At 54.7% G+C, this 13,044-nt stretch overlaps 4 protein-coding genes across 4 annotated transcripts; 3 read left to right on the top strand and 1 right to left on the bottom strand.

Moving 5' to 3' along the window:
* Positions 1-51: 51 nt before the first annotated feature.
* Positions 52-2,160, top strand: QC761_706870 (uncharacterized protein; the record flags this gene model as incomplete). The annotated part of the gene is made up of 3 exons (XM_062882241.1): positions 52-461; positions 545-1,401; positions 1,468-2,160. Exons 1-3 carry the CDS (start codon positions 437-439, stop codon positions 2,158-2,160), a joined length of 1,575 nt encoding a protein of 524 aa, XP_062728257.1. The 5' UTR covers positions 52-436.
* A 2,063-nt stretch (positions 2,161-4,223) lies between these two features.
* QC761_706865 (uncharacterized protein) lies at positions 4,224-5,594 on the top strand (the record flags this gene model as incomplete). Its single annotated transcript, XM_062882240.1, has 3 exons — positions 4,224-4,316; positions 4,378-4,513; positions 4,579-5,594. The coding sequence occupies 3 exons, from the start codon at positions 4,224-4,226 to the stop codon at positions 5,592-5,594; spliced, it is 1,245 nt and encodes a 414-aa protein (XP_062728256.1).
* A 67-nt stretch (positions 5,595-5,661) lies between these two features.
* Positions 5,662-10,286, bottom strand: QC761_706860 (uncharacterized protein). Its single transcript, XM_062882239.1, has 3 exons — positions 9,267-10,286; positions 8,103-9,066; positions 5,662-7,993 (listed from the first exon to the last, which is right to left on the bottom strand). Exons 2-3 carry the CDS (start codon positions 8,301-8,303, stop codon positions 6,125-6,127), a joined length of 2,070 nt encoding a protein of 689 aa, XP_062728255.1. The 5' UTR covers positions 8,304-9,066; positions 9,267-10,286; the 3' UTR covers positions 5,662-6,124.
* A 50-nt stretch (positions 10,287-10,336) lies between these two features.
* On the top strand, positions 10,337-12,307 carry LCB2 (serine palmitoyltransferase component; the record flags this gene model as incomplete). The annotated part of the gene is made up of 1 exon (XM_062882238.1): positions 10,337-12,307. One exon carries the CDS (start codon positions 10,337-10,339, stop codon positions 12,305-12,307), a length of 1,971 nt encoding a protein of 656 aa, XP_062728254.1.
* Between the last annotated feature and the right edge of the window lie 737 nt (positions 12,308-13,044).

Genomic DNA, 13,044 nt, shown 5'->3' with positions numbered 1-13,044 from the left:
CCTCTGTTCACCGGTCGCCTGGCACGGAACGCCGCGTTCATGAATTTTTGATCCAAAAGTACCGGCCCAGCCAACGACGCGACCAAGTACCCAGTACCTCGTCCCGAAAGCAACACCACTATCACCACCTCCGGACAGGACTGTTTATAGGCTATCTCCATACGAGCAATCGTACATACTCCCTCGCTTAGCCCTCACGGCCGTGCAGTGTTTGCTTCCCACTTTGGTGTTCGAGCAGCAGCCACGCATCCTGCGACTTGCTTACGCAGTGTTTCCATCAGCAACAGCAATATTCAGCGATCAGGTCCTCCCGGCTACCTGCATACGCGTTGCATGATAATATCTACTACTTGCTACCTAGCTATACTGCACGGGCGGAAGGTGTGAGGCCATCTCTCTCTCGATTCTCCCTCTCTATCTTAAGAAGAATATCAACATGAAGTTCTCCAGGAGCCTAAAGTGTGAGTGAGAGTGTCTGTGTGTGATATGATACTATACCTATGTCGACCATCTGGACGCAGGGCTTCACTGACGCCGCCAATAGCATCATCGCACTCTGTCCCCAGTCCAGACGGCCAACATATTGCGACTCTTCTCTCATCCCTTGTCCATATCAGAGCCGTCCGCAGCCCGGAGGTTGTCAATGTGATTAAACTGCCCCAGGACTTTGCCGGCCCCATTCTCGGTTTCCAGTGGTCACCGTCATCACGCCTGTTGCTCATAGCTGGACCTGAACAAGTTCGCGTTGTTTCTGCGCTTGACAGCAGCTTCCATGCTGCCATCCGAACCGCCTCGGTGCCCGGCACGAAGCCAGCTTATGTTGGCTTTGGTGCCTCAGATGCCGAGGTCTGCGTGATCTCGTCATACGGCCTGAAGTTCTCTCTGTTCGATCTCACCTCGTCTAGGGCTGCCGAGATCAACACCCCCAAGGTTTTTTCTCCTTCGTCCGCTTCTAGATGCTTTTCTTTTCGGCCCCAAACACGTCATCTTGCCTTGCTCTCCAGAGTCTCTGGCAAAGACCTAATAAGCATTCACTCATATCCAACCAGAGAGTTGCAGAGGTCATGGGCTCCTGATACCATTGATGCCCAGGGAATTACATGGAGCCCAGACGGACGATGGCTTGTTGTCTGGGAATCAGCTGCGCAGGGACACAAAGTAATCTTCTATACGTCAGATGGACACTTGTTCAAGACTTGGTCAGGCCCTGCGAATCCTTCATTGGAGGACAGATACTACGCCATTGGAGCAGGCGTCAAGGCGCTTCAGCTGTCAGCCGATGCCCGTTTCCTAGCTGTTGGCGATTGTAGTCGGTCAGTGTGCATTTTCAACATGGCTTCCGTAACAGAGACTATGCGCCTTCGTCATCCAAAGTCTGTTGCTTCCACAGAGACACTCCAGGTGGGTACAGCAATCACTACACCGCACCTTCATGTGAAGGGCCTTCAACTGACTCGCATTCTATAGGTCTGGCAAGAGCAGATCGGCGTGTCGCAAACTGGCCCTGTTATGCACACCTTCTTGCGGACTACGCAGGTCATCTCCCCGGCGCCCCGGCTGCAAGACAACTCAGAGCCTGTGTCGGGCTGTGCGGCCATCTCATTCGATCCCACGTCGGCACTCGTAGCCACACGGCTGGAAGACTCACCCGGCACGGTCTGGATCTGGGATCTGGAGGCCGCAGAGTTGCGTGCAGTGCTGCTCTTCCACGGGAACATCAGCGTCCTGTCGTGGCATCCTCATGTTGCCGAGACACTTCTCATTCGATGCGAGGGCGAGCAATACAATGGCATCGTCTTTGTGTGGGACCCTCTCTCAGAAGGGCCTCGATCAGTTGACTTTTCCCAACACCTCCCTGGACTCAAAACAAGTGGCAAGCCCCGGGCCTCGTGGTTAGGGTCTGGTATGGCAAGTGGTCCGTCGCTCTTCTTCTCAGACGCCCAGCATTACGTACTGGGTTGTCTGATCGAACTGGACGAAGTTGCACCTCCGTGGGCCAGCCACCACAGTCCGGAGCCGAGCTACGCAGCAGAGACACGGGAAGAGTCGCCGCTCGAACTGGTTCCGGCAGAACAGGACGGTCCAGACAGGGCCAGAGCCGTTGAAGACGACGACGATGACTACAGCGAACTAGAGGACACCTTTGTGCACAAAAGGTAGAACGTCATGTATCACTTGCACTTTGGTATTTGCCTGAAACTTTATGCTTTGGCGGGCAAGACAGTCAGTTGTGCAAAGTTGAGTTCGATCCCCCCCCTCGCCAGCCGAGAGCATACAGGGCTTGGCGAATGATCCCTACGACCCAGGTACCTGGATAGCTGCCATTGGGCGATGCGGTCCGGGGAAGCCTGCCGTGAGTCAGTAGCCGTCTGACATGTCGAAACTCGACGAAGCGTCATGCAAGCCTCAGCGGATTTGGACAGCTCAAGTCCAAGCCAACCTTCTAGTCAACGGCACCAGGGCGACCACCACGTTTAGAGGAAATCTTGTCACATCGACGGGTGACAAGGCAGGGCGACGTCCCACGGCTTACACGCGGTGTTACACTACTGCTTCAAGACTACTGCCAACGTCACCATATTGCTTTTCTCCTACCGATCTAATCTCGAGGGGGTGGGACGCCTGCTCTTCACCTTTCACGGGCGAAAGCTATTGCTCTCCGCAGGCGCTAGCTCAGTGTCCTCGCAGCAGCTCCGCTTCAGTTTGTCTTTTAGAAATGTTTGCTCTTCAGACTACTGTTAATACCCGCAGCAACTAGCAGCGATTGGGGTCCTAAGGTGGGGGGAGGCTCAATGCCTCAGTCCCTATTCTGTTGGTGCTGCCCTTATTTGACCCGGAAGTTACTAGGCGCCGTCATGGTGTTCTTACAGGATTCCTGCAGCGTTATCACAGGTTATGTCCATGGGGAATCTTCAACAGCACCCCATGCCAGGTTTTACCCTTGGTTCAAGCACGCGGTTGTCTTCGCCACAAACTTCAGAAGAATGTACCGAGATGTATCCGTATCTCAGCCAGCATCGGGAACTTACATAGCGGTGTGAGCGGGGCATGCTACGGCTGTCTGCGGGCTGCTGTTGAGGGTGGCGTTTGACTTCAAACCTGGGTTGACTCTGTATGGTGACGCCTCCCACATTCAGCCACAGCTTCTCCGCACAAAGAACACCAGGGCAGGTCCTCGAACCCTGGCTGTGTTCCCCAGGGTTTAGCACACGAAGGACAAAACGGCACCTACACCATGTAACGTTATAGGTAGTTTGTATGTGACACCGCCATGGCTTTTAAGCCGCCTATCATCCAGGCCTGTCAACTACTGTCAACTATCTTTAGTGCTACCACCTACCTGGTAGTTGGTTGACGGGGGTGGTTGGCTCGATTCACCTCGTCTCCTGGACCAGAAGTTCCCACACCTTCTGCCTTTAGACACTCCCCCCGTGTAGGGGCGCTGTGGCTACCCATCATGCAGCTCGTTTCAGCTAGTCCTCGGGAGCTACATTGTCTCTCTCGGCCCGCTTCTTGTTATATTGTCAGGCATACGGCAACTCACCTCGGCACGGTCGAGACGCTCGTGAACTGTCGATAACAATCTACACTTTGAAGGGGTGTGGATTGAATCGTCAGTTGGTACTGGGTACAGCAAACAGCAACAAGGGCCGGGCGTTACGGACCAAGATCTCTACCAGGTTGCCGTATCGCGCATGCAGCCCATCTGCAGTTCAGGACGGAAAAAGGTTAAATATCACATCTGACAAAAGATGCCATCTGCAAGCCCTTGGGCCTCCTTGGAAGGTGGTCGAGCTCTTCATGATCTGTATTGGTTGAGAGGCGCCTGGGGCTGCCTCGTGGAAGATGATTGCCCCCCAAACCATGACGCTCCCAGCGGCATGTAGTATATATACCAGATATTCATTCTCCCTTTGTACCTTGGAACCCATCCCTGGCCTTCCTATTGTTCAACCTTTTGTCTGAATAGTTCCTGGCGTGTTTTCATTTTGCTGTACACTTGACTTGGAGTTTTAGCTCAGTCGATCACGACCACGAGAAATATTCCGCCAATATTTTGCTATATCTTCACCTTCAGTTTCGCCGGTCCTTTTAAATTTCCTTGAGCGCCTCGTAAGCCGTCAGTCTAGAAGAGTCGATCGCCTGAAACCAACAGCCTCTTCCGCAGAAAAACCGAATCAAGTAAGCTGCACCCTGAACATCAAGACACGGCCGTGTCGACAATGTCTCGCAGCCAAGCGCATCACCAAAATCTGGTTCTTGTCACAGTCCCGCCGGGGAATATCACTGGATTATATTACATCACTATTGCAAATGTAGCCGCAGTCCTTTTCGAACTGGCTTGTCTCTGAGGCTAACCCCGATGTCTCCCTGCAGTTCTCACACAGCACAACATGGAAAGATCTCAAGGCTTTTGTTTCTCAAGTCTGCGAGATAGACTTTTGCCTGATCTATGACCCGACCGCGGGCTTCGTCCGGGTCAAGGGGCTGGAGAATTTTGAGAAGGCGTACAGTAAACACTCTGTGTTTTCCTTTTGTTGATATCAGTCCTAGCTAACGAAACTCACCCTCACACAGAGTTCCTAGACGGCAACACCCTTCACTACCGCTGCCTCCAAGCCGACGCCAGAAACAGAGACCAGTCCACCGTCGTCAAGCTCCCACCCAACGACTACCACGCCATCATGCTCAAAGGCCACCAACGAGGCCGCGTAGTCGAAGACCCCTCCGCCCCCCAGCCAGCCCCAGACACATACTACGCCTACCCAACCAACCCTGACCCGGTCGACAACATGGGACGCAACTCAGAGTGCACCTCCCCGATCCAGTACAGCACCGACCGAACCTGGCCCTCCTACCCAGCCTACACCACCACCCCCCAAGAATACCCCCCCACCACCCTCCCCTACCAAGACCTCCCCGTTGCTCAGCCCTTCCCTGACACCACCCTTTACCCCAACCCAGGGGAAACCTACTACCCCGGTCCCCCAGGCAGCAACACCACCGAAGGATACTACCCCGCCCCTCCACCCCAAGAATTCTTCGACCCTTCCTCCTCCCTGACCAACGAGTTCTCCTCCCTCTCCCTATCCTACCCCCTCTCATCAGACCTCATCCTCCTCGAAAACCGCAAGATCATCTTGCTAAACCTCGATAAACGCCGCCTCGACCAGTCGTACATCTCTTCTTTGCTATCCACCTTTTGCCCACCAGCGTACTCCACCGCTATAGAACAAATCGAGATTCCTATCAGTTCCAGGTCCCGAGAAAACAAACCCAAGGGAACGGCGTTTATTACCTTCTCGTCGGCAGAGGTTGCCATGGGGGCGGTGGATTGTCTGAACGGGGTTGCTTTTGGGGGGAGGGGGCTGACGGCTAGGTTGGCGGAGGGGATTCCTGCTGGGAGGGATGGGAAGAAGAACAAGGGGATGATGGAGGAGCAGAAGAGGGAGCGGAGGAGGGAGAGGCGGGGGGGTGGGGGTGATGGTGGGGGGGAGAGGAGAGAAGAGGGGGCGCCGGTGGTGGTGGATGGGAGTAGGGGGCGGCCGGTTATTGTTAATGGGAGTAGGAGGGAGAGGGGGGGGAGGGCGTGAAAAGACAAAAATGGGGGGTTTAGGGGAGGGTAAAAGTGACTTGATGATGATGAAAGAAAATGTATACGAGGTGTTTTTGGTGTTTGATGAGCATAAGCGGGGGGTAGTGGTCAAAACTTTCTTCTTTTTTTCCCAGGGGTCAATCTTTTCATAATCTTTCCTTTGGGTCATGAGGTCTATGATTGAATGGTGGTTATGAATACGACATGCAAGGTACAAGCTTTGCTAGCAATAATGTGGATTGATAATGCTTCAAAGTCCAGCTTGGGAGTGGCATGGCTAGATTTTAATTTTGATGAGTTTCGACGAGCAAGCAGAACAACTCTGGCCCCTGCCAAAACAAATCATGCCTTTTTATACTATGCCATTTTCATACGTGTAGTTTAAAACCAGCCCAAGTTGATTGCTCTCTGAACCTCCCGTCGAGGTTGTCCTTCTACAGCCCGCCAGCCATTTGCTTCAATGTCAATCTATTCATACCTAGACACAATATCAAAACAGCCCATTCCTACATCAGGTCATCATCCCCATCAATTGGGCAACCTCTCCCTCTCCTCCTCCCTCCTGGCCCACCCCTTAAACCACTCCAACGCCTCCGGATTAGCAACACTAGCATTCGTCCTCACCTGCATCCCGCTCAAAATCTGCTTCACCGCCACCTCAATCTTCTTCCCATTCCCCGTCTTCGGTACCCCCCCTCCCGCCTCCTCAATCACCCCCGGCACATGCCTCGCGCTCAGCTCCCGTCTCACCACCTCCCCAATCCGCCTCCTAACCCCCTCATCAAACCCTTTCCCTTCTTTCATAACAACAAACAAACAAACCGTCTCATCCCTATCCCTCTCTCTCCGCCTCCCCACACAAATCGCGTCCTCCACCTCCCCCCCGAAATGTCTCGTCAGCACATTATAAATCTCCGCACTCCCAAACCTAACCCCCGCCGGCTTTAGCACCCCATCACTCCGCCCCAACATGACCAACCCCCCCGTTTTCGAGTCAGGAATCTTGACAAAATCCCCGTGATGCCAGATGTTCTCCCCAAACCTCTCAAAATACGCAGAGCGGTACTTGTCCTGTCCAGCAGGGCCGAAAAAGGTTAAAGGCTGGCAAGGAAACGGCTTGAGACAGACCAGATCGCCTTCTTCCCCTTCAGTCGTGACCAGCTCCGGTTCGGCGGATGAAGACGCCGAGTCCATGACCGCAATCGCCATCCCAAGTCCCGCGCACTGAATCTCCCCAACCTTGACGGGGAGTAAAGGACAGGGGGCCCCAAACAGGGAGATGATGTCTGTTCCGCCTGTGATACTCGCCAGGTTGACACGAGAGGGAAAAGCTTGATACACAAACGAAAAGGTTGAGGGGGGTAAGGGGGAGGCGGTGGAGTAGATTGCCTCCAGTCGAGAAAGGTCAAGGTTGTGCTCTGACGCAATAGGGATGACGCTGTTCGCTTCGAGGGTGGTGAGGTACGCGGCTGAGGTGCCAAAGTGGGTTACCTTCAGCTTGGAGAGGAGGATGGGGAGGGAGAGGTAGCCGTTCGGTTTGAAGGGGCTGCCCGAGTAGAGAACCAACGAGGCGCCGCAGGAGAGGGCAGAGACGGACCAGTGGTGCATCATCCAGGAGGTGGTGGTGAAGTACAGCATCCTCGAGGCTGGGGACAAGGAGCAGTGGAGGTAGAGTTCCTTCTTGTGCTGGAGGAGGGTGCCGGCTGCCGTGTGGACTATCGCCTTGGGGAGGCCGGTGGTGCCGGACGAATAAAGGACGTAGAGGGGGTGGGATGGGGTAAGTTGGGTGAAGACCAGAGGGTGGTCGGCAGAGGAAGACAGGAAGGAGTCATGCTCCTCTGCTCTGACGCCCAGGTTGCGGAACTCATCGAGGCCGGTCTCAAAGTTGGGGAGGCCTTTGATGATGACGACGGTTTCGAGACCGTGTTGCTTGAGAGCCTCGACGATTTCGAGCGTCTTAGCCTTGCCGGACCATTCTTTGCCGTTGTAGATGGTGGCGTTGTCGGAGAAGAGAACCTGGGGGCGGATCTGAACGAGACGGTCGAGGACAGCGCTGACGCCGCTGTCAGGGCTGATGCCAGTCCAAATCGCACCGAGGGTGGCAGCACTGAGCAAGGCGACGAGAGCCTGGACGTGGTTGGCCACGAAGCCAGCAACGACACTGTTTTCTTTCACTCCAGCAGCACGGAGAGCATTGGAGCACCTGCGTACTTGATCGCGGAGCTCGGCCCATGTTGTCTCCGTCAACGCATTGTCATCCTCCGTAGCGGTGATGACGGCGACGGCATCCTCGTCGACATCGGCGTTGGCTGGGAACAAGAGGTTCTCGGCAAAGTTCAGACGGGCACCGGCAAAGAAGTCGGGCCTCGGGAACATGGGGGCATCAGGAGCCAGGACCTGAGGGCATTGTTAGCAAACACAGGAAACGGAGGTTCTGTGATAGGGTGGTATGGGCGACCAATTCAGGGGCTCAATTCAGGGGTTACACTTTACACGGAAAACGCACCTGATCAAATGGCTTGGAAGCCTTGATGCCGGCAAAATGCCACACGTCCCCCCAAAAGTCGGCCACATTGTCGACTGACCACTTGTAGAGATCGGGATAATCAGCCAACGACAGTCCATACTTGGAGTTTACGTGCTGCAGAAACTTCCACATCTGGGTCCCCTCAGGGTCAGAATGTCTCCAGAGCTCCGATGCCGTCATTGTGTCCACCACCACTTCTTTTTCCTTGAAAAAATTGGGGGATATCCGGCAAACTTGGAAAGGCGATATGATGGAACGACACAATGTGTAGTAACGAATGGAGTGGCGGTGTTGGACAAATCCACAATTTGAAACCGACAAAGAGAACGATGAAGCAAAACAGTTGTTGATGACCCTGATGTACTACTCAATGGGGGGAATCCAGCAACGGGGAATGGAAAAGTGCCCCGCGGATTCTTCCTGGCGTTGCTCTCTTTCTCTCTCTAAACTTCGATCCCGACCCTAAAACGACTGGACCGAGTCCGGCGAAAGCCGACGCTTGCCACACGACACCCGAGGGATAACCAGAGAAGAAAGCTCCAGCAAGGCGAGACAACAAGCAGCGCAAACCGGAGGTCGGGGGTCGGGCCACTGAACGGATGATGCAAGCGGCGGCATCCCTTCCACACTCGGCAGCTTTTCATGCAGGTACCGGTCTGTTTAACCCGCAGCGGCTGCTTTGACTTTCCATATGTTCGAACGACATCTCCAAAAGTTTAAGCTTGTGTCTTTTCCTTGATCTTGTCTTTCGAGAGCAAAAAAAGCATTTCTCTGCCGGAGAATGATTCCGAGAGTAGAGCGAGAAGTACAGAGTGCGTACACCTGGGGAAGACCAAGCCCCTCCCCAAGCTTTTATAGCCCCGAAGTATTCGGCGGTGCTCACCGATCACTGCCCGCTCACCTCATCCGCGTATAATTATATTAACGCATGCGACGCTCCCAGCTGTCACCTCAGTTAGTCTCAGAAACACGCGTAACACTGGCGGGCTGCCACATGGGCAATGTGATAAAAGATGTTCGAAGCAGCCCGCAGCGGGTTTCGGGCAATGGAAAAGCCGTTAAGAAAGACATCTGATTTCGACGCAATTGCCGTGGTACAATCAACGGTTCGACGGTGGCAGACGCCGCCGGGTGGTTTGTTACCTTTCCAGTGGAAACTGTTTTGTAAAACTGTACACCGCTCGTTCGGTCATGCCACTTCCTTTTGGGTTCTCCATCTTCTCCAACCACTGCAGTTTTGTTGGTGTCTTTGTCTTGGGAGCATGCCCTGACCCTGACCCTGAAAGATTTCTGAGGTTCTCTGTGCCTCTTCACGATGGCGCTATGCTGCTCTGGGAGTGACAGCACGAGAGAGTGCCACTGGGAGCGGGCAAACAAGGAGCCCGATTGGCGGGACGCCCTCAAGAGATCCACGGACGGCGGGATACAAGACCAGACCAGCATCAGATTTTTACAGCGTGTATTATCACCATCTCCAAATTGGGATATGCTGCTAATGCAGGGTGAAGGAGGCCGGTGTAGAGATAGCCCGCTGTGCTCAAGTGACGCTGATGAAGCTGATAAAGCTGAATAATGATGGAATCATGACCCCCCTCAGTCAGCCCCGGAAGCGCACCGGACGTCTCGGCAACGGGAAGGGCACTGGGCTGGTGGAGGGTGGAGGGTGAGGGTCGATGGTCGATGGTCGGTGGTCGATGGTGGGTCGGGGTTGGTGATGGTGATCCATCATCACCCGTGGGTGTTGGGTGCTGCAGGTGTGGTGCTGTTGGTGAGCGACAGGGGGCCGCAGGGCGTGGTCAAATTACCAGGTGGCCAAGGTACACGGCAGGCCCCTCCACTTAACCCTGATGGGATGCTAGCAGCAGCGCGCGCAGACCACCCCAATCCACACCTGGTTCCAGGGCATCCGCCAGCGACCGGTAATTTCCTGGCGAGGCGTTCCCCTGGCCTCCGTCTCTCTTCGCCCTCTTCGAGTCTGTTTTTTTTTCTTTCTCACTTGATTAGATTCCTCGCCCTGTCAGACCAGCCCTTCCTTTCTCAAACCTCACGTCTCTTGTTCTGCCAGTCCTCGCGGATGAGAGTTTGACCTCGGAAAACAACAACACCACGAACAAGCTCTCACGACCAGCGCGTGCGTGCAGAACAGCAGGGCGAGGGTGTTTTACTCATTCTCCAGTACGAATAACTCGGTTCTATTGTTTCCCGCCGTTTCGATGCCGCGAAAGCTCACAAACCCTTTCTCGACCAGCAGTATGCCACAGTCAGAAAGGGCTGGGGAGCGACGGGCCTCACACTCCAAGGGCAACCGCCTCGTTGGTTTCTTCTCGTCCAAGGCTAAGGAGCAATCGCATTCTCAACAGCAGTCGTCTGTCTCGTCGCCCTCGGCCATGTCCCTGCCCACCATCTCCCTCTCGGCCGCCGCTGCCGGAGAGCAGCACCTCGACGAGCCCCCGACCACTCTGTTCGAGCCTCCTTCGGCCGACGAGGCCCGCAAGGAAGAGCGCGCCGCGTCCCAGTTTGGCCCCCTGCTTCATCCGACTCACCGACACGTCAGCCAGAGCTTCGGGCAACCGCTCGAGACCCCGATCGAGGATGAGCCTCCCTATTACTTTGTCCTTACCACCTATCTCAGCTACCTAATCCTAATCTTCTGCGGCCATATTCGCGACTTCTTCGGCAAGCGCTTCGGCAACAAGAAGCACTACCAGACCCTCAAGGCCCAGAACGGATATGCGCCTCTTAATGATGACTTTGACAACTTCTACGTCCGGAGACTGAAGCTCCGCCTGGACGACTGCTTCGCCAGACCTACTACCGGTGTTCCTGGCCGCTTCATCACCCTCATGGATCGCAAGTCGGACGACTTCAATCGCACCTACAAGTTCACTGGCACCTACACTCAGACCCTCAACATGAGCTCCTACAACTACCTCGGTTTCGCCCAGTCCGACGGCCCCTGCGCCGACGCGGTGGAGGAATGTGTGCGCAAGTATGGCCTTAGCTCTGCCAGCCCCCGTGCTGATTCTGGTACCAACGATCTTGCCGTCGAGGTGGAGCGCGAGGTGGCCCAGTTTGTTGGCAAGCCTGCCGCCATGGTCTTCTCCATGGGTTTCGTCACCAACGCCGGCTCTTTCCCTGCTCTGGTGTCCAAGGGCTGCCTGATCCTCTCTGACGAGCTCAACCACGCCTCGATTCGCATTGGTGCCCGTCTCTCTGGCGCTGTTATTCGCTCGTTCAAGCACAACGACATCGGCGATCTCGAGGCCAAGCTTCGCGAGGCTATTTCTCAGGGCCAGCCCCGCACTCACCGCCCCTGGAAGAAGATTCTCGTTGCTGTTGAGGGTCTGTACTCGATGGAGGGTACCATGGTGGATCTCCCCGGTGTTTTGGCTCTCAAGAAGAAGTACAAGTTCTTCCTGTATGTCGACGAGGCTCACAGCATCGGTGCCCTCGGCCCCCGCGGCCGCGGTGTTTGCGACTACTTCGGTGTGGATCCGGCCGAGATTGATATCCTCATGGGTACTTTGACCAAGTCCTTCGGCGCCAACGGTGGTTATGTTGCTGCCGAGAAGCACATCATCGACAAACTCAGAAGCACAAACGCCGCCACTCTCCTCGGCGAATCCCCTGCTCCCTCTGTTCTCATGCAAATCCTGGCTTCCCTCCGTATCATCACCGGCGAACTTGCGCCTGGTCAGGGTGAGGAGCGTCTCCAGCGCATTGCCTTCAACTCTCGCTACCTTCGTCTTGGGTTGAAGCGTCTCGGCTACATCGTCTACGGCCACGACGACTCGCCCATCATTCCCATCATGCTTTACCACCCCGCCAAGATCGCTGCTTTCAGTCACGAGATGCTCAAGCGCAAGATCTCGGTCGTCGTTGTCGGCTACCCCGCCACTCCTCTCATCAGCTCCCGCGCCCGTTTCTGCGTCTCTTCGGCTCACAACAAGGAGGATCTGGACCGTGTTCTTGCTGCTTGCGACGAGGTTGGCGACATTATCCAGATCAAGTACTCCACCGGTTTGGCTGGCGGTGCGGAGCCTCTGCCGGAAGGTGTCACCCCAGAGATGGAGAAGGAGTGGCGCAAGGCCAACGGTCTGGAAGGTGTCATCAAGCCCCCAAGGTGGAAGCTGGAGGACGTGCTGGCGCGCGGTGTACAAGATGCCAAGGTACCCTTGAGATAATTCCCCTCTCTGGGATTTCCTTGCTTGCAACGACAAAAAGTATACATGTGCGAGTTACTGTACATAATCACGGGGAAAGCGGGCGTGCTGGCGCGATCTTGAGCATTCCCCTTTGACATTCTACTATTGGGGGTTTTAGAGCTATCCTGTCCAGTTTTCCATTGGAGCCAGGTGTTCATTCGGTATAATAAGCATCTATGAGAAATGGGTGGGAGGGGCTTGGGGGGGTGATACAAGGTGCAAGGTTGGCTGGCTTTGGTGTCCGGGTTTAATTAATGTGGAATGTTTGGCACGGCTGGGAAACACAAAGGGCCTGGGATGGATGGATGGATGGGATGGGACGAATGAATGGATGACAGGTCAAAGATGGAGGGACGCAGGGGAGAAGGGGTGGAAGCGTGTGTGGTGTGTACCCGGACAACCTTGGGCTTGTATATTTCTATAAAGCATGGGAAGCAGGAGTTGGTTGTGCGTCTTTTTTTTCGGAGGCGCAAACACTATGAAAATGAATAGAACCTCAGCCGTTTTACCAGCTCGATGGTATCGCTGTGAAGAAAAGAAATCTTGAGGAATAGATCCGAACCGTATATTTAATGTTGTTGTCGCATGCACATGGTTTGAATTCGAGCTTTTTTGCATATATATTAAAAGGGACAAGGTTACAAGTTTAGACTTTCAATTTCCGGTCACGTGGTACCGCGTTCTCTCAACGCCACGGCTATACGCGTCCATCAGGG

This window comes from Podospora bellae-mahoneyi, chromosome 7 (assembly GCF_035222275.1).
Source record: "Podospora bellae-mahoneyi strain CBS 112042 chromosome 7, whole genome shotgun sequence".
NCBI lineage: Eukaryota > Fungi > Ascomycota > Sordariomycetes > Sordariales > Podosporaceae > Podospora > Podospora bellae-mahoneyi.
Note: the sequence above shows the minus strand (reverse complement) of the source record. Positions and strands in the feature narration are given on the sequence as shown.